Below are 23,950 nucleotides of genomic sequence, written 5' to 3'. Positions count from 1 at the left end.
GTACATACACACGGCTCATCCCCTGGTCTGAACTTACCCTTCTTCCCCTTTCCCGCCAGTCGTCTCCATCGATCCGTCCTGGACATATGGATACCACTACGCAATCATCGCTGTCCACCAAACAACACTGCGCTCAGCATTAGTACAAAAGCATACATACCTACTCCGTACACAGTGCGGGTGCGCAGCAGAGAATCCCACGACTCTGATTGTCCACTCCCACCCACCCACACACAAACACAAACACAAACCACACACACACAACCGCGCGCGTCTCGGGACTAACTGGAGGTCTTTGAATCATCTCGTGCCTCCTGTAAGCCACTCAGTGGTACATTCTATATCCTGCCCTCTCTCCTCCAGTCGCCACTGTTGTGCGCTGCCTACCAGGCTCTCCCAGCTGGCCAAAGCCCGTCCCGACTCATTTCGGTTCCTTTTTTTTTTGAGAGAGAGAAAGAGAGGGGGGGGGAGGGGGAGAGGGAGAGAGACTCTACACTGGAGACACCTCAACGCAACTCCAGCCCGGCAAGACAGTCTATCCGGCAGCCAAAAGTGTCTTTGTTGGTCTGACCTCGGGCCCATGTAGACAGGAAGAAGGAAGAATGGGGAGGAAGAAGGGGAAGCAAGCGGCATCAACAAAAAAAGACGAAGGCGACATTCTGAAGCTCAGCTGCTTCAGGCTACTGTCCCCCGAGGCATCGCAACGCAAGTCTGTGGACTGCCCCGGTCCAGCCAGCATTTTCCCTTCCTCTCTCTTTCTCTCTCCGCCCCCTTTTTTGGGTTGGCCCCTCCCCGGCATCCCGTACCACACGCCCTGGCCATCTCTCGTCTCGTCATCCTCGGGACAAAGAACTGGGGCCTCTTCTCTGCTAGCTGCCGTCGGCGGTTCGTGGTCCTAGACTCCCACTTCTCTCCCACTTTTCCCTTGGAGCTACGTACATACATACCTAGTCAAGCTATTGCGGCTTTTGGAGGGCGAGAGATGTCCCATGACTGCGGACGAATGCACTGCGTGCGCTACATTTCCTCTCTTTTTGGTCCAGCGACCAAGAGTCGCTCTGCTTATCGCCCATCGCTCATCATTGAGTGCATCCCATCCGTGCCGTGTCGCCTATTCATGCTTCTGACCGTTCGTCTCTCGTGCTGCTGCACCCCGTCGTTTGCTCCATATCTTTTCTACGAATATGCGGGTGTAGTACCGTACAGAGACTCCGTAACTTCATCTGACCTCGACGCAAGTACGATGTACTCCTTAGCTTACCTTGTCGGTACTTGGTTGCAGGCCTCCAGGCCCGCCTGTGCCCTGCTTCCCTGCCTTGTACCTACTTGAACGGTCGATCGAATCACTGTCCAGGCCTACACCAGAGATGAGCAGACGGACAGCCGCATCACTTCTTCATCCTCCCGGGGGTAGTACCAGCTCGATTCAGATGCATATCCCCAGCAGAACCATAATCGACGGCGCAGAATAGAAGAGAGAAAAGGAGAGAGAGGGAAAAGGAGAAAGAGGGAGAGAGAGATGTGGTGTGTGTGTGTGTGTGTGTGTGTGTGTGAAAGAGATCTGTGAGACAGGTGGAGAGGATTGAAAGACAAGAGTGAAGGAACACCATCTATCCGTACCTACCTAGAGGCAAGGTACCTAGGTAGGGAAAAGGATCCACACACGCTCGACACGGCCACCGCCACCCCGGCGCATTTTTCAATACTGTAGTCCTAATTCTGGCCTGTCCCGTCCTGGCCAGTTTCCCGTCCGCCTCTCTTTTTTCCCTCTCCTTCCTCCTTCTCGTCCCACCAATCTAACCCCAATCCTCGGCCATTGTCAACCAGCTAATCCATCCACCACTAATACCATCCATTCCCTGCCGGATACTGTAACTTCCTTCCTGTAGGTAACTACCCACCTCCACCACCCGCCCATCTTCTTCCTGTCCCTGTTCCTGTTCCTGTTCCTGTTCCCTCCTGCCCTGTCCACCCGCCCACTGGGTTTTCTGCATAAGGACAACCCCCGGCAAGTACTCCATCTCACACTGTTATATCGCAGCTTCGGCATGTACCCTCACTCTCTCCCATAATTCAACACCCCCGGCCGACCATCATTTCCTTTCGACCCTGCTGTTTTACTGGTCCGCGCAAAGCAACCCCCCTGGAGCTTGCATTCCCCTTCCGTCTGGAACTAGACAACCACACACACACACACTCACACACCTCTCTCTTTCCTCCTCTCCACCGACTCCCGCTCAATTTCAATTCCAACCCTCAACCCTCATCCAACGACCGACGACCACTACCTCCTCCCGATCCGACCTCCTCGCCTACCACCATTCGCCATCACCACCCGCCGCCTCCACCACCAGCAGCCACTCCTCTCTCTCCGCCATCCCATTGATCGAGGTCGCGAGTCCACGACGATGAATTCTCAAGGCCCCAACGATGTATCGCCTGAGGCGATGCAGGCGCGCATCCAACAGGCGCGACGCGAGGCTGAGACACTGAAAGATAGGATCAAGCGGAAGAAGGATGAGCTCGCTGACACTACTCGTGAGTCCTTCCATCATCGTCTTCCTTCTCGTTGCCATTGTCTCTATCTCAATTGGGCCCCTGTCCAAGCCGTCATGCTGACCATCACTCTTTGCCCGCAGTTCGCACCGTCGCCCAGCAGGCCCACGAGCCGATCCCCAAGAACCAGCTGATGAAGGCTAAGCGCACTCTCAAGGGGCATCTGGCCAAGATCTACGCCATGCACTGGTCCACCGACAGAAGACATCTCGTCTCGGCCTCGCAAGACGGAAAGCTCATCATTTGGGATGCCTACACGACGAACAAGGTCCATGCCATTCCCCTGCGTTCCTCGTGGGTCATGACCTGCGCCTACGCCCCCAGCGGTAACTACGTCGCCTGTGGCGGTCTCGACAATATTTGCTCGATTTATAACCTCAATCAGCAAAGGGAGGGACCGACCCGTGTCGCGAGAGAGCTTTCGGGCCACGCTGGGTACCTTTCATGCTGTCGCTTCATCAACGACCGGAGCATCCTTACGTCCTCAGGTGATATGACTTGCATGAAATGGGATATTGAAACGGGCCAAAAGGTTACCGAGTTCGCCGACCACCTCGGCGACGTGATGAGCATCAGCCTCAACCCCACCAATTCCAACACATTCATTTCCGGTGCCTGTGACGCCTTCGCCAAGCTGTGGGATATCCGCGCCGGCAAGGCCGTTCAGACGTTCGCTGGCCACGAGTCAGACATCAACGCCATCCAGTTTTTCCCCGACGGCCACTCGTTTGTCACCGGCTCTGACGACGCAACCTGCCGCCTCTTCGATATTCGTGCCGATCGCGAACTGAACCTCTACGGCGTAAGTTGGACCCACGACGAACCTCATCCTCAACCCCCGGACATCGCTAACCTCTCGACTCACAGTCGGAATCCATTCTTTGTGGCATTACCTCCGTGGCAACCTCGGTATCCGGACGGTTATTGTTTGCCGGTTACGATGACTTTGAGTGCAAGGTATGCTGCTACTTCATAACTGGCTCGGTAGTGGACCGATGATTAATCTCTCGTTAGGTTTGGGATGTGACGCGTGGTGAAAAGGTTGGCTCACTTGTCGGCCACGAGAACAGAGTCAGCTGTTTGGGCGTTAGCAACGATGGTATCAGTTTGTGCACAGGTTCATGGGACTCGCTCGTACGTTATATCTCTTCTGCTTTGATTGCTTTCGGATTTTGTACTGACTTTCCACTGCTGCAGCTGAAAATCTGGGCATACTAAGCCATCAGCCCGACGACGACAACGACGACGAAGTCCTGTCTGGATATACCAGTTCCAGTACGCGCGAAACCATTTTAATCTTCTGTCGAGTGGTTTTATGGCCAACTTAATTTTCGAATCCCTGATGCTGCCCTTATTTAATCCGCGAGTACTGGCGGCATTCAGGACGAAGTCACGACACACCTGCTTATACCAAAGCTCACTTTTCATCGTCTATCAACCCAGCTGGAGCCGCCCTTTTACCAGCATAGGCGGCTGTGGGAACTATACAGGGTCTCTTTTTCTCTTGCCTTGCCAGCCATTACCCCCATCATTCACGAATCTTTTGCACAATAGTTTTCTCTCTGGGACTCGCTCTGGCACCTTGTTGTTAGATCGGGCGGTCTGTAACACACATTGATGGTTTTCCCACATGTGGCCTTTCCCGAGTCATGCCTACTTCACACCACCCGCAACGTCTGCGACCGGATCCGGATACGACTAGGACCGCCAAAGAGGGAACGGAATCGAGGCATATTGATACCCTACCGAAATCCAACCCCAAAAGCATAGACAAGCAAGCACACGATTCCGACACCGACTTCACCTCGCGCAAAACGGCTCAAGGAGGAAATGGATACAAACTTGCAGCAGGAGTTTTTTTTTCTTCCTTTTTCCTTCTCTTTCTAATACCATGGAAAAGAGGTTTTCCGTCGCCCGATAAATCCCTCGTCGCAATTTCGTCCTCGTAAAAAAAAAAATCACACGTGCGCCCGCCACATCGCGCGTTTCCTTATTTCCTCGATTCCGCCGTTGGAGTGTTGGCTCTGGTAGACAAAGCGCCGCATATCCTGCCCCTATTATCCAAGGCGACGCGAATACCGACGAAGTACAGCTGTGGTGAGCCCGGTTGGCCTGGTAGAGACTGGTAGAGAAGAGGAAAAGAAGTGGGCTAGTGGAGAAGGCGGTTGATTTGTTTATGGCGGCAAGTTGTCGTTTTCTCAACCAGGTGGAATGGAGTCGGTAACAGGTGGCAAATGCCACGAAAGCCTCCATTGCCTCGGGGACGGGGAGGCATTGTGTTGATCCCGGACGATGTGGGGAGAGTGGGTTGCACGAGGAAAAGGGGAGACGTCGACCAAGGCCGCTGAAAGAACGAAGATATATGCGTTGAATGGTTGATGGAGGTGATGACGATGTTTTTTTGTCTCTCTCGCGTGGACGCCCGCCTGAAGCCTTCCTTTCCTCTTATACCTACTTGTTGCCTGTATTATAGTTCGCGGTCAATGCTTGTTCATCCTCTGTTCAACCTCTTGACCCTTCGAACCCATGTGAGTTGACGCCATGCTAACCCGAATCTCTGAACAATGGCTCGATAGCCTCGCGTCCAGCGCCAGTAGGCCGAGAACCCGGACCGGCCGGGGAGACACTAGAGACAAAGCCAGGTTTCTAACACACTGCGAGGACAGGTTTTTACCAATGGGACGGGAAAGGTGTGGGTTATGCGAATGATAGTTACTGGAGGCCCCGTTTTCTTACGTCTATCCTTCCCTCGGGGTGACAACGCTGGGAAGCGATACTCAAGCATGGCAAACCTCGGGCAGGCAACTGGCGGCCGAGCCTCATTGACGGCGTCAACCGCACCTGCCTATCGAGGCCCAGGTCTTTGTAAACGGGGAGGGGGATGTGTCTGGCAGATGGATTCCTGGGGGTGCAGGGGGCGGAGTGCAGGGGGCAGGGTGCAGAACTACGGCAACAAGCGAGAAGTAAAAGCTTATCGCTCACGGCGTTTCTAGTTGACGGAAATGGAGGGCGGTTGAGCCATGGGTCTGAAGTTCGTCTGTTCCGTGCCGTGTTCCCGACTGCCACGTGAAAAGAAGAACGGGCCACTCCGGGTTCTCGACCACGCCATCGCCCTCCGTCTCGGAAGTACAGAGCTGCAGTTGGGTTTCCATGGCTACGTGAGAGGAAGACGTGATGGGCTTGTACCCTGCAGGTAGGGTCTTCGTAGCTTCGAGGGAGGCAGGTGCGAGAAATAGATCATGTCATATCCACGTTGGTCTCTAAAGACCGTTCCGGCCGTTGCTTGTCTGCTCCGCAGGTGGCATCATCCAAGAGCTTCTCGAATCCTGTGATGGTTTGTGGGAGACGACGATCTGTCTTCGGTTCAGCAGCACAGACGAGTTTCGTTGAAGTGTGTTGCTCGGCCCGGGACGGCCGCAGTTGCGAGAGTGACTATGGATCTAGGGAGTCAAGTCCTGACATTGCAGATCATTCGGCTAAGCTTTGGCGTGATCTTGAGGTAAACAACGACAAGGCCTTCGGAGAGTTGTTGGTCGAGAATGATGGGGGAAGGAACTTGTCTGGGCTGGCGCCGTGAGTCTTGGGTTATGTGTGATTTGAGAGCTAGATGCGGTCATGGACGCCGTGAACCCGGCACATACAAAGCCTCGTTGGGGGAAGGAGACAGATGTCAATAACTCTGCTGATGGAATTAATGTCGTCGGTGTCTTCCTCTCACACGGCTGGGGAGATGCATGATAGTCGTGGGGAGGGGGTGGGCTTGCTTGACATAACTTTGCGAGGAGGGTCTCGTGAACGGGAATCGTGTTATGTGGGCCGGACGCAAACGTCCTCAAGTACAGTGAGACCTTCAGATGTACGATGATCTGGATATATTGCGGTTGGTAAGCGAGATAGCCATTTACTGGCAAGGTGCGATATGGCGCTAGGGTGCGCGCGCCGTTGCTTAATTCTGCTCGAGGCAGCTAGGGCGAAGAACGCACTGAATGTGTGTAAGGCGATGCAAGTGGACGGCAGGCCGGTTGCTGGGCACATCGTCTATCATGGCGTTTGAATGATGTGGTAGATAGTGACTAGGTGGTCTGGCCTGACTGGCGGGTTGCTGGTGGCGGATTTTGAGGCCATTGGTAAGTGAATTCGACGGACCTGGTCAACTGTCAAATTCCAAATAAACAGGCAGTCGAGCCAGGGGCTCTCTACGTGACATGGCAAATTAGGAAGCTTCGTCTTCTATCTTGCTCGCCCCGGGTAGACTTATTTCTTTATCGCTGTATGAGCCTTGTCATGTGAGACAAAACCATGAAACGAAGGCTTCGACACAATACATGGGTGGTTCGGGGTAGACTATCTAGTCGGCATGCGCGAAACTGTTCTGATGCAGAATAACGGTCTCGGCGGGAGTTTTGTCCCTGCCGATGCCCTCGTGGGCCTTCTCATACCAGGAATGGGGTGCGGTCGACGAGGAGTGGTCCGCGGAAGATTGTAGCCGAGTCGGTGGGGTCGTCCTTGGTTGAAATATCGAAGAGATGTCCGCTTGAAGGGGTACGGGAGTGCATGTTGATGGATTCGAAGACGCAGGACTGTTGTCAGCCAACCCATTGGAGCAGCGATTGGACGCTCTGAAGGATGGCTGAAGTGGAGTTGTCGGCCCTGCGAGTGAGGATCGAATGAGCGCCAAACTACAGAGTATAACAAAGATAATCCGAAGTGGCCTCGTGGCTCTATGTAAACACCCCGGATGAATAGTGGACTAACACGATTGTTCTAGGCCCTTCATCCGCATAGACAATGCATCGACGAGGGCGGCCACACGATGTCGTGACCAAACCCCAGTCCCCTAAAGATTCGACCAGCAAGCAAGCAAGCAAGCAGACCAAAAGGGAGCCTTCAGACGATCAAACGGGGCCTAACTATGCTGAGAAGCGAATGTCATTGTCGGAGATCTTCTGGGGCCCATGGCGAGACAGCCGTCCTATGTTTCGGGACTGAATGTTTTGGGGAAATGGATGTTGGGATGTGAGCGGTGCCGCTACGCCGGCTTGCCATGCCGCCATGCCACTGGTAGTGTCGCGATTTGCGTCAGGCCCGAGGCATCTTCCTCGTTGTTGCAAGGCCCTCCCAATGCCGGCTCGGACATACCGTCTGGTCCTGGTAATGGATTTGGAGCAGCTTCGCGCGGCCAGCATCCCGTTGAGCGTGCGTTGATTGCAAGAGGTAGAGTAGGAAGTCCTGCTGACTACGGCGGAAGGAGAGCAGATTGCAAGCATTGCCCGTATTGTATATTCGTGGTAACGTACGAATGTATGGCTGGACATGTTGTCCGCACTTTTCTCCGAGTTTATGATTAGGCATGCGCATGTGTAGGCATGTGTAGGTAGGTCTAAGGTACCTACCTACCTAGGTAAGGTACGCGATGCAGGGACCCTCCCGCACTGGCCTGGTAGGGCGGCCAGCCGTTCTGAGTGTCCGTACATAACACCTACTTAAGTAGCCAAGCCAGCCGACCTGCCAGGTTATATTGATTGCCTGAGGTCTGAGCAAGCACGAGCAAAATCAGCAAGCCGCACTGCCTCGAGCAAGGTAAAGTGCGGAGCTTGGAGGAGAAAAGCGAGAGACTTTCGGTTGGCGACAGTATTCCGACCCCCCATAGAAAGCATGCAAGTAACGGGTAGGAAAGGGCGTACGAATACAGACAGTTTAGACTGTAGAGTGAACAGCAAGCAGAGTTGCAGTGTAGATGAAAGGCAATCGTAGCAGCCCCCGTCTTCATGGTTGTCGGCCCAAAGTATACGGACCTCGGATTGCATGGCCTCAACAGCACACAACACCGATAGGTGCGAGCAGGCCGGTGGTGTTTGTTCGCAACTCGTCGTGTCTTGGCCCAGCTTCAACGTGGACCCTTGTGACCGGGGCTGCAGTATTCGACAGTGATTTGCATGATGAGTCTCCGACGGGCAGCAGGGGGGAGGAAGGAGAAAGAGGCTCAGCCAACTCACCGACCTGCAGCGTGCATCCCGTCTGCAAGGTCCCGGACTCTGCGGTACCTAGCTAGTTCTAGGTCGGGTACAGAGTATACATGCTTGCGATGATTGATTGGACAAAAGTGGATAGCAACGGAAAGCGGGAAGAAGTGGGAGAGGAATTCGGGAGGGACGGATTGAACGGTCCCGGCCCACAGGAACAACAACAAAAAGAACAGGAACTGCGACAGGAATACGAACAGCAACGACACCAACCACCACCGCCGACAACTATAGCAGCTGACAAGCACGTAGATCCCGGCAGGGCCACGCGGGCAGAATAACTCTGGAGGATGGTGGTGGTGGTGTGGCCGTCGGCAGGTTCCCTGTTCTGATGTTTAATTGTACCGAATCTCCATCTTCATTCACACCAGAGTTTGGTTGGGGCAGGAGGCTCATTGAGGAAGAATCCATCCTGACTATTGATTTGCGAACCATACGCAAGGATCAATCAACCAAAAGGCTTCAAAAAGCTGTCATAAATACTCACAGAAAAGGCAAAGCCGAAAGCGGCAAATCTTGCGGTGATCATGCCCTACCTAGGTAGACACTGTACAGAGGACCCCTACTTACTGTACAGACCTTCCTTACCGTACCTACCTGTTACTGAATACGCCGTTAACTGAGGTCGTGAAGGCACGGGGTATTTCAACGGCCATGACCGTCCCTTCCTTTCCCTTCCCTGTCCTGACCCCGATATCCATAGCCCCGGTTTTTTCCTTCTTCTCTCTCCTACCGTTCCATCCTCAGTGCTCTCTCATCCATGGTCTGTGGCTGGCCTGTGTGGTATCTCACCTCCGCCACCTGCACGTCCACCCTTCGGCATTGGTATCTTGACAAGGTGACTCGACGACTCGCCTTCCATTCCATCTAGAGACAGACAAGCATCCAGGCACGCAAGCAAGGCTGACGTGGTGAGTTGTCCGGCCTCGCCGCCAATTTAATACTACCCCACGCCCGCAAGCAACCATCAAACCCAGACATTGTCGTCTCAACAAGCCGGACCACATGCCTCTTTCCCGCAACTAGGACTCAGATCTGTCCTCTCCACCACCACTTTTTATTTATTTACTTTTGTTTTATTTTACTTTCTCTCCTTCATTCTCTTTTCCCTCAAGGTAGTTAGGTACACACTATCCACCTTTACGAGCCCAGTCAACCTCTCCTTTTCGTCGTCGCTACCATCCCCCCCTGTGCCTGTTCGCTCGTGACCGCGCGCCCGCCTCCACCACTTCTGAAACGGCCTGACGCAACCCAGGGGCTTCGCTCTCGACCCTCAATCCTCGACACTCGGGCCCCTCTTCGTCCTCTTCTCATACAGGTACACCACTCACGCATTGCGCCAGTCTGTTCTACGTTCTGTCCACTTGCATCCGCGGGAGCCCGGCCTTCACCGCGTCGTCTCCAAACAGAAAGGTTTACCCCTGGCTGCGTCTCCACTGCTTCGAGAAATTCCATCGAAGGACCACCATCCTTCCGATTCATCCTCACACACACACACACTCAGAGTAACGTCCCCTCAGCTTCGCCTCCCACAGTAACCCGTCGCCCGGTCCTCACCTGTCCTGTCCTTGCTCCTTTCTGACTTACTTGCTAAGTTGTTCCTCCTACTTTAGACGCCCTGCCAGATCAACCGGGCACACCCTTCCACCCCTCCAAGGTCGCACGATTGGCACCTCGCAACCGACTTGCTTGTTTACTCCTTTACCCCCTACCATCTCCTTTTGACCACACGCCTGCCTGCTCGTCCGTTAATCGTCCCATACATAAATCAAGCTCCTTTCCACCCCCGCGCCCGCTCGCAGCCCACGATGTCGAACCCTACCCCAGCCCAGGAAGAATTCAACGCGCTTCTAGCCGCAAACACTCGTGACGACATCAGGACACACCCCGAGGATCGCGACTACGACCACCGCGAACAAGAAAGCCTCGACCTGGACGAGGACGAGTCCTACCGCAACTCCCAAATAGACGCCGCCATGCGCATGCCCACTCTTGGCCAGACCGGCCCCGGCCTGAAGCTGCCCCCGGCCAGCTTCGACGCAGGTCGCACGACTGGTGTTAAGGGCGTCATCGCCGATGCCCGCAACTACGAGAACGCCCGCAAGACCTCCTTCATGAACCGCGCGCGCACAACGGTGCGCCGCTCCATCTTTGGCCTGGACGGCCTCAACTCTCAATCCCACCCATCACACAAGAGCGAGAGCGAGACAGACGAGGGCAACGGCAGCGACTCGGACGACAGCTTTATGCAGCAATGGCGCGAGAGCCGCCGGAGAGAACTCGAGAGCGAGTCCAACAAGGTTATCAGAAACCGCAGAACAAGTCCTAGTGTGCGGATCTACGGACGCCTAGACGTCGTGGACGCCTTGGGTTACCTGGATGCAATTGAGAAGGTCGCACGGGACACCATCGTCGTCGTTTTCGTCTATGACCCAGATGTAAGCTCCATCCATTATCATCAATTCGTGCTCGTGGATGCGCTGGTGCTGACGGTAAATTCACAGTGTGATGTATCTGCGACGATAGAGCACGCCATGATGCCGCTCGTTTCGCAACATTCAACAGTACATTTTGTCAAGGTGCACTACCTCGACATCGAGTTTGATAACGCTGCTGTACCGGCAATCTTGGCGTACCGTAACCAGGGCGACATGATTGCTAACTTGACCGGTCTCATCGAAATGATCCCTGACGACGAGATGTTTGGCACCGACACGCTAGCACGTCTTTTCCACAAACACGACATCCTATGAGTCACAAGAACACGACGCAATCAGCACAAAACAAAGGCAAACAACATCCACCTCATCTCTTCTGTTACGATACCCCCATTTGCAGCGGGTCATGCATTGCGAGCACGACGACATCCCCTCTTATCTTTTCCCCTTCCATCTTCATTTCTTTCCTTGGGCGGCCCTCTGCATCGCTCGGTTCTTGGTGGATAGTATGGAGTTTCTCTGGGATATCTTTGTCATGTTTGGGACAAACGGTTATGCACCTCGGTGTCTTTAATTATGAGAAGAGCTTCATGTCCGTTACGCCGTTACACGCAGAAGACGTCTTGGCTTGAGAACATTCGGGGCGTAGGAGACAAAAACAAGAATTGCAATATCAGGCGGTACTGGCATCAGAAGACTGTATGTTTGGATTACGAATTAGGCTATACCCCGTCAAAAAAAACATCGTGTCTCATACATGTCCATCTTTGGATTTGATGCCTGTTCGTATTATCTGCTATAATGTCGGTGAAAAAATTAGAAGCTGCATCTGCCCACCCAAGTGCCGTCGACGGCGGAGAGTAAACAACCAGAGGGACAAAGAAGCCCGGCCGTTTGCCCCGGCACTGGCGGTTTCTAGTAGTCGAAATTACCGGCGGCAAACAGGAGATTGCAAAATCGGGCAAGTTTGGGGCTAAGACTGGAACGAGCTATCCGTTTCTAGTTCGGCGACTGTGATCTCCGTGGTCCAGAGCCAAGGGAGGGGTCAGAGAGCAATGGAGCATAAAGGCTTGGGTTGTGCCTCGCCTGTTCCTTCCGGTTTCAAGAGAGACCAAGGAAGATTGTGAATATTTGGTGGGAAGAGAATCTCGTCTGGGGCTTTCGGCCGGGGGTAAGGGGGCTTGGGGCCTGTGTCAACGTAGATCCCGTTTGCCTCAGCCCTCACATCTGGGATGATGCTGTGTCGCACAGGCACCTCAGATTGCATGTGATTTTGCCTACGGCTGGAAAGGCTGGAGTGACACCTTGCGGCGCTGGCTGTACGGAATATTCCTAGGGGATTCGGTGATTTGTCGGTGCCAAATAACAACAGCAACAACACCTCCGCCGCCGCATTTACGACTATTTACACCTGACGGCGCTGGCAAGACGAGGCAAGCACCGCATTCGCGCAAAAGCCTGTTGTTGAGTGTGCTAGTGATGGGTTGCTGGCCAGAATCGTATCGGGGGAGACAGCTTGCCCGGCACCTGCCGTTTCGTGGTTTGGACCTGGTGACATGCCAACGTCTGTCTAGGAGATGTTCGGGTAGGGCTAAGACGACAACGTTGTCCTCGACACAGTGGGAACTCCGTTTGAGGGGTATAGAGGATGACGAACAGTGTCCTTGGAGGGAGTCATTGAGGTGTCCTCTGGTTGTATGTGCGCAGCACTCCAGATAGACCAGCCAGTGTCTCATTTGCATGGTAGACAGTGCGTTGACAAGGCGTATTCTCCGAGGCCTTGCTCTGGAAAGCGACAGTGGCACAGAGCCTTATGGACTCGATTTGATAGAAGCTAAAGATGGGAAGAACGATGACTTAGGGGAAGACTCAGCTTACACCTTTGATTAGGCGGCTTGCCTAGGCGTGCCGTGAGAAGGGCCAGCGATTCGGTGTTTGGCTTGGTCGGCGAGTTGCAGTACAAACGTTTGAAGGAAACCTGGTGGGCTCCGGTGGTTGGCTGGCCACTTCTCGGCTTTGGACGAAGGACCGCAACTGGATGGTGGCTCAAGCGTGAGCATGTTGCAAGTGCAAGCCACACACCGTGACACGCCGTCTACCTCTCGGATCAGACATGTGCAGCAATCCAGCTCTCAGAGAGAGCCCAAGCAGCCTCGATGGAATCTCAATAAGGGAAAGAGGCAAAAGACGGCGATATGTGAAACAATCGAGATATTTGGAAATTAGGGGCCCTCACGAGTCCCCTGGGGCCTCTCAGTGGGCAGACCTCCCCTCCCGAGTATTTTAGTCGTTCTGGATGTGCGTTAAGCGGCCCGAAGTTCCTTGAGCCGTGCCCCTACACCTACACAGTGACATTGGACGGCCCGAAGTTTAAGTTCGCACCTCGACCCAACCTACGAGGGTGGGGTGGTGGTGACCCCGAGTCTTTGGGGTCCGACATGGCGGCTCAGTGACATGGTGATATTGGTTGGTATGGTAGAATTCGCAGCGAAAAAGAGTGGCGCGTAGTGTTTTCTGTTTGATGCTCCCCGTACAATATCAACTAGATGAACCGGGGATACTGGCACGGAGCGGGCGGGGAAGAGAGAGCCACCGGACTGGACTGGAGACGAAGAGAGGAGGGGATGTTGGGAGCGGTTCCATTCGGCTAGTGTTGATGCCAACATCGTCAACAGGGGGGGGGGGGGGGGGGGGGGTTCTAGCTTCTGATTTCGCGATGAATTAGCCCCACCGTCCGTACTGCACTGATGTACAGAGTAGGTACGTATGCCTGCGTGTCTCCTCAACCACACGGGTCGCCGTGGTGGGCTATGGCCCCTGTGGGCTAGATGTCCTATCGATAAGAAGGCGGACGGGTGAAGCGGATCTGCTGTGACGGGGACCCATTTGGCAGTGACATTCCACTTGCAGTCAGTCCCATTTGCATTTGAACGCGAGCTCTCCCGAGTGACGCAACCCGCGCAGCTACGTGTGTGTCTGCGACGGTGAAAGTGGGTGCTGTTTTGCACCTTCACGGCCGGACCCCGCCCCCACCTCCTCCTAAAGCACTTACCCTAGATATCTCAGTGCCTGACCTTGTGTCCGGATATACATGGCTTTTCTGGGTATGGCTGGAGTGGAGTGGAGTGCTAAAGCGGGAAAGTGCTGATGTGCACTCCCCTCGTCTCACCCCGGCTGCTGCTTGCCAGCTGAAGTGACGACACTTGACTGTCTCGTCCCATGTAAGGCACCTACCTACCTACCTACTCACCTACGGTATCCTTACTCACTTCTGTACTTACCTTACTTGCGCTCGTCTTTTTGGTTCTAATGGGTGATGGTGCGCCCATCCACCCATCCATCCGTCCATCCATCTGCTCACACATAACACCCGTATTTCTTTCTTTTCCCCATCTTCCCTATCTATCAACTACCCCTTCCCCAGCTCATCACAGCGCGCTTAGATGGTGTAGTGTAGTGTAGACCAACCCCGCGTGCGCAATGCCAACAGGTTAGGTTAGTAGGGCGTACCATGCTCCTTCCTTATCTCTGCCGCGCAGCTTCCCGATAGCGGCATCCGCGTGACGTCCCAAAAGTCGCACTCACCTCATTTACTCTCCGATCTACCGCCCTCCATCTCGTCCCATCTCGCCCTATCCATTCCCTTCCCTTCCTTACCCTTCCCTTCTCTTTCCCTTCGAAATTTCCCCACCCTGTGCCTTTGGTTCCCTACCTAGGTCGAAACGCAAGGCAGCACGCTTACTAGCACCGGTATCAGCTCACAGCACGTTCCTCTCTCCCCAGCTACTCGGTGAGGCGTACGGGGCACGAGGCAGGCAAGCGGCCCAAGCAGGCAGACAGGCAGAGGCAGACAGACAGACAGACAGACAGACAGACGGACAGACAGAGGCAGGCAGCACCTACCACTGACCCCTACCCCTCCCACCCCAGCCCAAGGCAAATAGCCTTTGACGACGTCCAGTCACCAACCAACCCACCTACCAACCTACGTACCTCTACAGTACACAGTACCACACTCGACGTCTCTCAATCCTCCAAGGTCGCACCTCCTCAAGCAACCAGAGTTAGTTTATTTCCTTCTTCATTTTCCTTTTACATCTCTCTCATCTTGTCTTTGTCCTAGACTTGAAAACATTCAACTTTTTTCCACATAGGCCGTCTGTCTCGAGAAAAGGCAGCCCTTTCACCGTCTCATCTGCCCCCCTCTCCCCGCGCCTGCTCTGTCAGCTCGTGACCTGTTCCATATCCCGCTTTACCCCTCCATCCACCAAAACCACCACCACCACCACCACTCCCTTCCGCCACTTTTACAACGCATCGCCGCCGACATTCGACCCCCTCTCAATCCTTCCGGCTTTCTGGTTTTCGAGGCATGACGGGATAACACCAAAGGCTAACCCTTGTTATCTCGGTATGGAAGAGCAGTATACCGGCGATCCCACTCGAGACGGAGAAGCAACCACCGAGCCCTCCAGCTCTACGACCTTATCGTCTTCGGAACTGACCCTGAGATTTCCCCGCCCTCAAGGCAACCGTCAACTTGCCAGCTGGATCTCCTCCAGTGAACCCGACATCATGAATCCGACAGAGGCGCCCGACGACGACACTGCCCTCGGCGAGTCCACCTATGAACTCATCAATACAGATGACGAGAGCCAGGATGGACGAGCCACTGAGGCCGAGTCTACGAGCTCTTTCGACTACGCCCGAATCGACGACGTCCACAGCCTTGCTGGCACCGAGCAAACCGAAGACATGGCCAACCAGTCCGATACCGACTCGGACTCGGACGACGAGGAGAACGCTGCCGAAGACCGGTCTCGCGCGTCATCCATTCAATACGCCGAACAAAGCCTCCTTAGCCCCTCGTCTCGTGTTGCTACGCCCCCACTTGACATCGAGAGAACCGTCAACGTCTCCAACCAGAATACTCCGTTGGTCCAGTCGATCGAGTTTGACGAAGCCCAAGGCCCCCTCCAATTCAAGCAGGTGGCGGTCAAGCATACCATTCACAGTTTCACCGAGGAGAAGTCTGCATCCATCGCCGCTGCTCTCAGCTTCCCGGACAGAAGCAAGCGCCTCTTTGCGGCGGTTCGCCAAACCATGGCCTCTGACTTCTTGGCCACCAAGGAGCCGCTTCGGATCATGTATACTGGTAGTCATGGGGCGAAACACGACATCATTTATAAGATCTCGTCAGCCTTCACTGCGTCTGCTTCCACGGACGAGTGTGGCATTACCGAGGACGACGGCATCTACAATGTCGTGCCCATCTCATCCCGCGCTTCCGCAAAGGTTCCCGAGGTTGAGCTGATGAAGACCTCGCAGTACCAGATCAAGGTCGAGAATTGTACTGCAGCCAGGGCGATCGTCTACCGAGGAGAACACTTCCCCGGCGAAACTGTCTACTCCATCACCATTGACGGCGACCGGACGTTCCAGTCGGCGTTTGCTCCCAGCGGTTCCATCATTGAGCCAGCTTGGTCCCTGCCCCATGTGGCCATTTTCTACGTCACGGAGAACGACGATGAGACCGCCCAAAAGACCCGTGTCGCTGCTTGGCAGTTTATGCAACGTCACGCTGTGCCTTGCATTTTCATCTCCAACGCCGAGCTTTTCTACCAACCCACTGCCAGCTGGAACGACATGATCGACCAGCACGCTATTCACCTCTGTGTGGAATCCTCCGACCGTGCCTCGCCTTCTGTTAGGTTGCCGATCGACCTGACGACCTTCCTCAACATCGACGCTCGCCAGATGAACCGCAACTTGGCCTATCTCACCGGTCTCTACGACGCAGCAGACGAGTCGGCGAAGCGTGGCGACGCCGACCTCTGCGTACAAGCGATGAAGACGCTGCGGAATATCCGACAGTGCGCCATCGATGCCACGTACGATTTCGATCTGTGGAGTTTCGGCCAGACTGCGATGCTCAGTCTCGGTGTGATTGCAGCTGCAATGCTTTGTAATTATTTGATGGTAGGCTCACCAGCACCTGCCCTGTCGACGGTTACTTCGATTACCTCTTCGGCCCAAGTGACATCTACGGCCTCAGCATCGGTCTCGACTTCAACCATCACCATCAATCTGACTTCCACGACGACGATTCGCGTACCCCAAGCGAAGACGTCCCCAAGCAACACCGCTGTGGCACCCTTCGCAGAGTTGGCAGACTTCCTTGCCGACAAATTCCCAGAGTCCCAAAAGGCATACGTCTGCTCGGCCGAGAAGTTTGGCCGCAACGAGATCCTCATCAAGATCCCCTCTGGTACAAAGACGTCCTGGCTTGCCAAGGACTCGATAACCATCGACGTCCTCAAAGGCGAGAGATCTGTTAAGACCAAGTTCTCATCGATCGACGAGGGCATCCTCATTGAGATTCCCAAGTCGGAGGCGTACGGCGTTCTTACCATTGCTGTCAACACAACTCGGAAGCCCAAGGTCAACGAAACATTCCTTGTTGACTTTGGTAAAACTAATCTCGAACGATGTGTCGGCTACGGCAAGCTGGTTGCTGATCATGTCCTTGATCTGGCAAGCAGCGCTGCACGACGAGTGGAGGAGCAGGCCATGGGTCTCGCAAGCTTGAAAGACTCAGTCATGTCTGATGTGAGAGTTATGTCTGTTCGCTTGACCACGGAAGCCGTCCACACTGCCAACGCCGTCAAGGAGTCGTGTCAGAGCCTACAGAACCTGGGAGAATCGCGCAATGTACAGGATCTCAAGGACCGGATGGGAATCTTCCTCGCCAAGGCCCAAATTGGCTCGAGACTCATGGTGCTTAAGGTGCTTCAGAAGAGAGAGGAGCATGGCACGTACCTGGACAAGGCGAAGAAGCACGTGGAAAAGTTGGTGTTGCAGGCGTCCGAGGCCAGCAAGCAACGACTGGACAAGGAGAGGAAGGAATTGCGAGCTCGCCGAAAGAAGGAGCGCTTGGAGGCTAGATGCCAAACTGGCACCGGCTTCTCTCGGTGGACACAGCAATGCAAACAGCAAAGCTAGTTCAGCGTAACGTGATGCATGAACAGAGATACCTGGAAGGCGGGTGGATTATTAGGGACACGGTCTGGACTGGAACTGGAGTTATTGGTGTGCGTTTTGTAATGACTGTCTCGTCTTTTTTTACACTTTTCTTCGTACACCTTTTCACTGCTTAGCTATTCATCATTTCCCCCACTCCTACTCCGTATTGTTCTCAGAGGCGAGTCCGGGGGGGTGCCGAGGACGGCCGAATATTCACGCGGGCCCGAGTAACTGATCGCTTCGAGGCGGTTGATATCCTTTCCATGGAACGGGGCAGACAGGCATAATCGATAGAGCACGCGCAGACTTCTGCAATGTCACTTTGTTTTCGTTCGAAGTATTTACGCCAACGTGTGGTCGTCCGAACAATGTCCCAAGTCGTTCATCGAGAAGGATGGGACTTGGTGGGTGAGAACGAGGAACGTACTCATGAACAAACCACGCCATTGTTGTCCGGATAGCCAACTAGTGGTGACTCCAAACTGATATAGATAGAAGACGAAGAAACGATCCATGCAGCTCCCTGATGCAATGGAATTGTTGTGGTCAATAGTGCGGATAGGGCCGGGCGATGATGACCGAGATAGCGTCGGGATGTACATCTCCAAAGTCAGGGAGTGCCCCCCCCCCCCCCCCCCCCCCCCAGTGGCAAAGACAACGGGCATGCTGATTGGCCGCGCGAGTCCAGCTTGGGCTTGGGCTTGAGTGAATCTCCACAGGGCCATGCAGCAGCAGCAGCAGCAACAGCAGCAGCAAAGTAGCGAACCATGTAATTTGGGCGGAGGGGTACTTTTTTTCTTTTCGCAGGGTGACAACTGCCTGGGCACCAAATGGCAAGCCAAACCGCAAGGGCCAGGCCCGCCCCGACACCCCTCTTGTTGTGTTGACTTTTGAATGAGGGGCTGTCTTTCCTCATTTTGCCAACCCACTCCCAACTTCACCTGGACTAAGGAAACAAAATCATCTTTTGCTTCCCACTCTTCCATTTACCCCCCTCTCGCACACTGCAGAACATACCGCTAATAGCCCTGGTAAGTCTTGCGCCCTTTATCCTTGGTCCCCTGCAATCTGCCTTCTGTTGTTCTGGATGTCGAGCATGTCAGTGTTCCCCCCTCCTGACTCAACGAGGGGCAGATTAGGCTGTAATGCAGGAATCAATAGCTAATGGCCCTTTTTTCTTCGTTTTCTGCATGCAGGTCTAAACATCGTCATCCACAAACACCCAGATATCTTCGCTTAGAACCATCAACATGTCTGCTGCCGAAGCTACCGAGCCCAAGGTCGAGGAGACCAAGCCCGCCGAGGTACGACGCCCCCTTCGTCGCATACGATCATCAACCGCCGGTCGTCCAGACGTGACCGGCGTCTCCCCCGCCGCACATGTCTGGTGTGCCTTGCGATGCGCATCACCCCCCTCCCCCCCTTCGCACCGTCGACTTGCGATACATGTTTGGATATACAAAAGACTGACTGACTTGTCCGTCCGCAGACCACCGGCGAGGCCGAGAAGCCTGTGACCTCCTCCGCCGTTTTCTCCATGTTCGGAGGCGGCGCCAAGAAGGAGAAGAAGGAAGACGAGGAGCGTGGCGACAACTCTGGCAGTGCCAAGGCCCAGCGCGAAGCTGCCGCCGCCGAGAAGAAGGAGGGCGGCGAGGTGCGTCCTGTTTCCTGCTCCCATTGATGCTGTAGCAGCTAGGTGTGGACCCGAGGCGAGATATTGACTGTTTCATAGGCCGACGAAGAAGCCCCCGAATCCGAGGACGTCCACTTCGAGCCCGTCATCAAGCTGACGGAGAAGGTTGACGTCCAGACCAACGAGGAAGCTGAGGAGCAGCTCTTCAAGATGCGCGCCAAGCTGTTCAAGTTCGTTAAGGAGACGACTGAGTGGAAGGAGCGTGGCACCGGTGACGTCCGTCTGCTGAAGCACAAGGAAAACGGCAAGACCCGTCTCGTCATGCGTCGTGACAAGACCCTCAAGGTCTGCGCCAACCACTACAGTACGTGCTCCCCTGGTTTTCATTTTTGCGTCATCACGCCTGCTGACCTCTTTTGTAGTCGTCCCCGAGATGAAGCTTTCCCCCAATGTCGGTTCTGACCGCAGCTGGGTGTGGAACGCCGCCGCCGATGTCAGTGAGGGTGAGGCCGAGGCCGTTACCCTGGCCATTCGCTTTGCCAACTCCGAGAGTAAGTTTTTTTGTTTTTTGTTTGGTACTTTGATGGACCAGGAGGCGTTTTTCTGCCAAGACGGAGACTGACGAATATATGTAGACGCCAACCTTTTCAAGGATGCTTTCCTCAAGGCTCAGAAGGACAACGAGGAGCTCTTCAAGGCTGCTGAGAGTGCATCTGCCCCGGCTGTGGAGTAAATGTGCTCCCGAATCTCCCATGCCAGCGAGATGATGAGGATGGAAAACCCCATCATCGCGCTGGGCTTACCATAAGAAGAATTCCCCCAACCCCCCAACCCCCCCTGCAACAACACCGAAACTAGCACCCACTATCAAACTTGTTTGTACACCCCCTTGGTACGAGGCAGGATGGAATCGCTTCGGTGAGGAGAAGCTGGAGAGTGCAAACCAAAAAAAAGACTTGCACCGAGTGGTGTTTGTTTTCTAGCATTTGATAAGTGGATGGATAGGCATCAAGGCTCAGGAACAAGACACTCTACACAGCACAAATCAACAAGAATAAAGTCCCTTCCCATTTGATTAGACGCTCTTCCCAAGGGGAGGGAGACAGGCAGAAGAATCCTACCATACCCTTTGGCTCCCATTCTTTGAGTATGAGGCCCGATGTTTCTTGTCTGTCTGGTTGATGTTGGTGATGATGATTTTGATGAAGTGGATATGATGATGCAGTGCACATGGAAATGATGAAGCTGATGGTCTTGACTTATTAGCAGTCCGCCAAGGCCCAAACCTCAAAGAACACCCCCCCCAAAGTGCTTTGTTCTCCTTTGCACTGACGGAACAAAGTGCAACTCAACCATGGGGCAGGAGGGATGGCCATTCAATTAAAGTCCTTGTTTCTTCCCCGCAACACGCAACACGCTTCCGCGCGCGGTGAGCTTTCCAGCCACACCCTGGGCGTAAGTACGTGTGGCCCGAGCGTCGCTTGCTCTCAGCCTTCCAGTCCCAAACCTCCAAATCCCAATCTGGTGAACTTCACACATCTGCCCAGTGCACGCCGAAACCCCCTCCCCCTCCTCTCCTGGACATCACATATTGCTTCAATTACTGTCTTATCTTGCGATAGAGGCCCATAATGATTGTCGAGGTAAGAACCACTGCTCCGATTTCCCCATGTCGTCAGAGCGCTGCGTCGCGTTCCCTTTGCGACATCATCAGCGACCCGCCCTGCCCATTCACCACCTTTGCAGTGACAGCTTGCGCTGGCGATCGGATGGAGGACTGCCTCCTATAAATTCCTCTATCTTTCTCCTGTGGACCTCAGCTGGGTCTAACTGCAACGCGTCTTGCCCGTCTTGTACTTGCTTCCACTCTGGAAGCTTCTGTCACCATTAACATTCGTCGCAATCCCCTTCCTCCTTCCCTCTCCTCTACTACACTGCCACCATGGCTCCCCGACAGGCGGCCCAGATGAATTCGAACGTTCAATCGCGGTATATATCGCTTCGGTCCAATGCTAACATGGGGCTGAAGCGCAAAGTCAGGCTCGTCACCGAGCAGAATGTCATGTAAGATTACCCCTTCCACAAGAGTGGTCCTCCTCAGGGCACAGTGGCTAACGTTGGGTCTTCTTCTCCTCTTAGCGACAAGCCCTCCCCCGTCGAAGACTTCCCCATGCGAAAATGGTCTATCGTAATCTACATTGTTGGCGAGGATGGCGAGGAACACCCGGCCGATTGCTTCCAGAAGGTCGTCTACAACCTCCACCCCTCTTTCGAAAACCCCACGCAAAGTTCGTATACCCCCTGCCCGCAGTTGCTCTCTCCCCGGCCGCAACTCTCTAACAGCGTCCTTCATCAGCATTTTCCAAGCCTCCCTTCCGATGCGAGAACGAGGGATGGGGTGAGTTCGACATGACGATCGATTGCTACATCACCGAGAAATCGAAGCAGACCCTCACCCACGACCTCAACTTTGCGAAGAACCGTTATGACGCCGAGCACACCGTATCATTCAAGAACCCATCGCAGGCCTTGCAGCAGATCCTGCGCGAGACGGGCCCTCTCCCGTCCGACGATGACCGTCTCAAGAAGAAGGGTGGCGCTGGCAAGAAGGGCGCCCAGAAGTACGACTACGAGAAGATCGCGCAAGCTCTTGAGAAGCTTGATGAGGACGATCTGCTCCGCGTCATCCAGATTATCAACGATAACAAGACCGCGGACACATACATCAAGAGTGATGTTGATGGTGAGCTAACGCCTGCTTCCCCTGGTGTCGATCTTCTGAGTGGTCAGTTTTCCTTGCGTTGGGAGGTGCAATGGCCGGCTTAATATCAGGAACAACGACATGGACGAGTCACGGCTGACCGATCTTATAGCGGGAGAGTTCTCCATCGATCTGTATACAATGTCGGATGCGATGACCAAGCTCCTGTGGGACTACTTGGTGAGTAAATCTTACATCCGGTTGTGAGCGGCCGTCGGGGCAGTGCCTCGGCTTGAATTCTTCCCGAGCTTCGTGGACTGTACTGCGCCCCTCCACACAAATCGGTCTAGCCGAAAGGACGGGAGAGGATCCGTGTCTGGACGAAGGGTTTGGCCAGGATACAAAGACCGGCCGCTGACCGCGATGCTGTGGCCCTCGACGCAACAGAGCAAGAAGGGCCTTGTCAGTTAGATTATACCACCGCTCGCGAAGACCAGCTTCTTCTCCAGCACCATCCCGAAACAACCCTCCCCACACGAACCGAATCGAACAACGATTGGGACAGACGACTTCGACAGACGAGTCCTCTTGTGAAAAGGGGAGGGGGATTGGTTGGTCGGTGGTCATAGGCTTTCTGTTTCGCTTCTCCAATGGCATTTGGCTAGGCGTTCACGGCTTCGTGCTTCGCGTTTGTTATGATTTGTTCGGTTTCTTGTCTGTTTCCAATGATTTGGTGTGTGTATGTGTGCGTTGCGCGTGTGTTGTCTTGTCTATTCGTGTATGTCATCGGACACAAAAAAAGGGATCCGCGGAGTGGAAGGAGTCGTCTTGTGTACGTTCGCAAGTGGTATCTGTTGTATCCAAATTTGGCAAGGGAACCAGGACAGGCAGAGAGTGCCAGCTCACGAGGCTACGGCACTGGCGTGGAAGCGGGTTGGAACGGAGGCGGTAGGGGCTGTGCTAGGTAGTAGACGAGACGCAGGGGAGAGGATGTCGGGAGGGGGGGGGGGGGGTTCTTACGGCTGCCCTCTGGCACTCACCTCTTCCTCCTCCCCACTCCCAATTGTAATTATACTCCATTTCCATGTCTGGCTTGCCAAGAGTTGTGATCCCAGCCTTTACTTTTGTTGGCAATGGTACATTGCCCAGGCTTGAGGCGTAGAGAGAGAGAGAGAGTGTGTGTGTGTGAGTGTTAGTGTGTGTTTGTATGTTTCTCCAACCCCCTCGACAACGTAATTGAAGACCTCTCTCTCTCTCTCAGCCCTAGCATCCTCATGTTTGTCCGATCTCGAGTGACTTGTTTAGGCACGACTTTTAACAATATCAATCGCTCTCGAGTCCACGGCGAGCAAAAATTGGTTGGATTTTGTTTCGTCTATCTGCGTATATTCCTCTTATCGCTGGCTGTACTCGAGCAAATCGCGAGATTGTCAAAGTCTCGAGCTTCGTTCAGACGGGTATCTAGATCATCCTTTTGCCCACACCATCATTAAATGTGTGAAAATCAAACCAGGCGCATAGACCATCACCGCACAGGTTCTCTTGTCATCCCCCCCTTTATGAACCCTCCCCCTTC

The 23,950-nt window shown here is 54.2% G+C and overlaps 7 protein-coding genes across 7 annotated transcripts; 5 read left to right on the top strand and 2 right to left on the bottom strand.

Annotated features, from left to right (window-relative positions):
• Positions 1-961: 961 nt before the first annotated feature.
• CDEST_00180 (Putative G-protein, beta subunit) lies at positions 962-5,062 on the top strand. The gene is made up of 6 exons (XM_062916339.1): positions 962-1,748; positions 2,042-2,538; positions 2,640-3,358; positions 3,424-3,513; positions 3,571-3,690; positions 3,754-5,062. The coding sequence occupies exons 2-6, from the start codon at positions 2,409-2,411 to the stop codon at positions 3,772-3,774; spliced, it is 1,080 nt and encodes a 359-aa protein (XP_062772390.1). The 5' UTR covers positions 962-1,748; positions 2,042-2,408; the 3' UTR covers positions 3,775-5,062.
• Positions 5,063-6,904: 1,842 nt separating this feature from the next.
• CDEST_00179 (uncharacterized protein) lies at positions 6,905-7,112 on the bottom strand (the record flags this gene model as incomplete). Its single annotated transcript, XM_062916338.1, is given in 2 exon segments — positions 6,905-6,985; positions 6,996-7,112. 2 exon segments carry the CDS (start codon positions 7,110-7,112, stop codon positions 6,905-6,907), a joined length of 198 nt encoding a protein of 65 aa, XP_062772389.1.
• Positions 7,113-9,398: 2,286 nt separating this feature from the next.
• On the top strand, positions 9,399-11,515 carry CDEST_00178 (Putative phosducin, Thioredoxin-like superfamily). Its single transcript, XM_062916337.1, has 3 exons — positions 9,399-10,084; positions 10,193-11,017; positions 11,084-11,515. The coding sequence occupies exons 2-3, from the start codon at positions 10,388-10,390 to the stop codon at positions 11,330-11,332; spliced, it is 879 nt and encodes a 292-aa protein (XP_062772388.1). The 5' UTR covers positions 9,399-10,084; positions 10,193-10,387; the 3' UTR covers positions 11,333-11,515.
• Position 11,516: 1 nt separating this feature from the next.
• CDEST_00177 (uncharacterized protein) lies at positions 11,517-12,935 on the bottom strand. Its single transcript, XM_062916336.1, has one exon. It carries the CDS (start codon positions 12,757-12,759, stop codon positions 12,295-12,297), a length of 465 nt encoding a protein of 154 aa, XP_062772387.1. The 5' UTR covers positions 12,760-12,935; the 3' UTR covers positions 11,517-12,294.
• Positions 12,936-15,592: 2,657 nt separating this feature from the next.
• CDEST_00176 (uncharacterized protein) lies at positions 15,593-18,019 on the top strand (the record flags this gene model as incomplete). The annotated part of the gene is made up of 1 exon (XM_062916335.1): positions 15,593-18,019. One exon carries the CDS (start codon positions 15,593-15,595, stop codon positions 18,017-18,019), a length of 2,427 nt encoding a protein of 808 aa, XP_062772386.1.
• An 873-nt stretch (positions 18,020-18,892) lies between these two features.
• CDEST_00175 (Putative Ran binding protein RanBP1) lies at positions 18,893-20,811 on the top strand. Its single transcript, XM_062916334.1, has 6 exons — positions 18,893-19,071; positions 19,237-19,344; positions 19,530-19,694; positions 19,773-20,037; positions 20,096-20,224; positions 20,309-20,811. The coding sequence occupies exons 2-6, from the start codon at positions 19,291-19,293 to the stop codon at positions 20,404-20,406; spliced, it is 711 nt and encodes a 236-aa protein (XP_062772385.1). The 5' UTR covers positions 18,893-19,071; positions 19,237-19,290; the 3' UTR covers positions 20,407-20,811.
• A 377-nt stretch (positions 20,812-21,188) lies between these two features.
• Positions 21,189-23,945, top strand: CDEST_00174 (Putative NET domain, YEATS superfamily protein). The gene is made up of 6 exons (XM_062916333.1): positions 21,189-21,316; positions 21,703-21,737; positions 21,813-21,961; positions 22,030-22,416; positions 22,547-22,614; positions 22,822-23,945. Exons 1-6 carry the CDS (start codon positions 21,305-21,307, stop codon positions 22,843-22,845), a joined length of 675 nt encoding a protein of 224 aa, XP_062772384.1. The 5' UTR covers positions 21,189-21,304; the 3' UTR covers positions 22,846-23,945.
• The last annotated feature ends 5 nt before the right edge of the window (positions 23,946-23,950 follow it).

Source organism: Colletotrichum destructivum, chromosome 1, assembly GCF_034447905.1.
Source record: "Colletotrichum destructivum chromosome 1, complete sequence".
NCBI lineage: Eukaryota > Fungi > Ascomycota > Sordariomycetes > Glomerellales > Glomerellaceae > Colletotrichum > Colletotrichum destructivum.
Note: the sequence above shows the minus strand (reverse complement) of the source record. Positions and strands in the feature narration are given on the sequence as shown.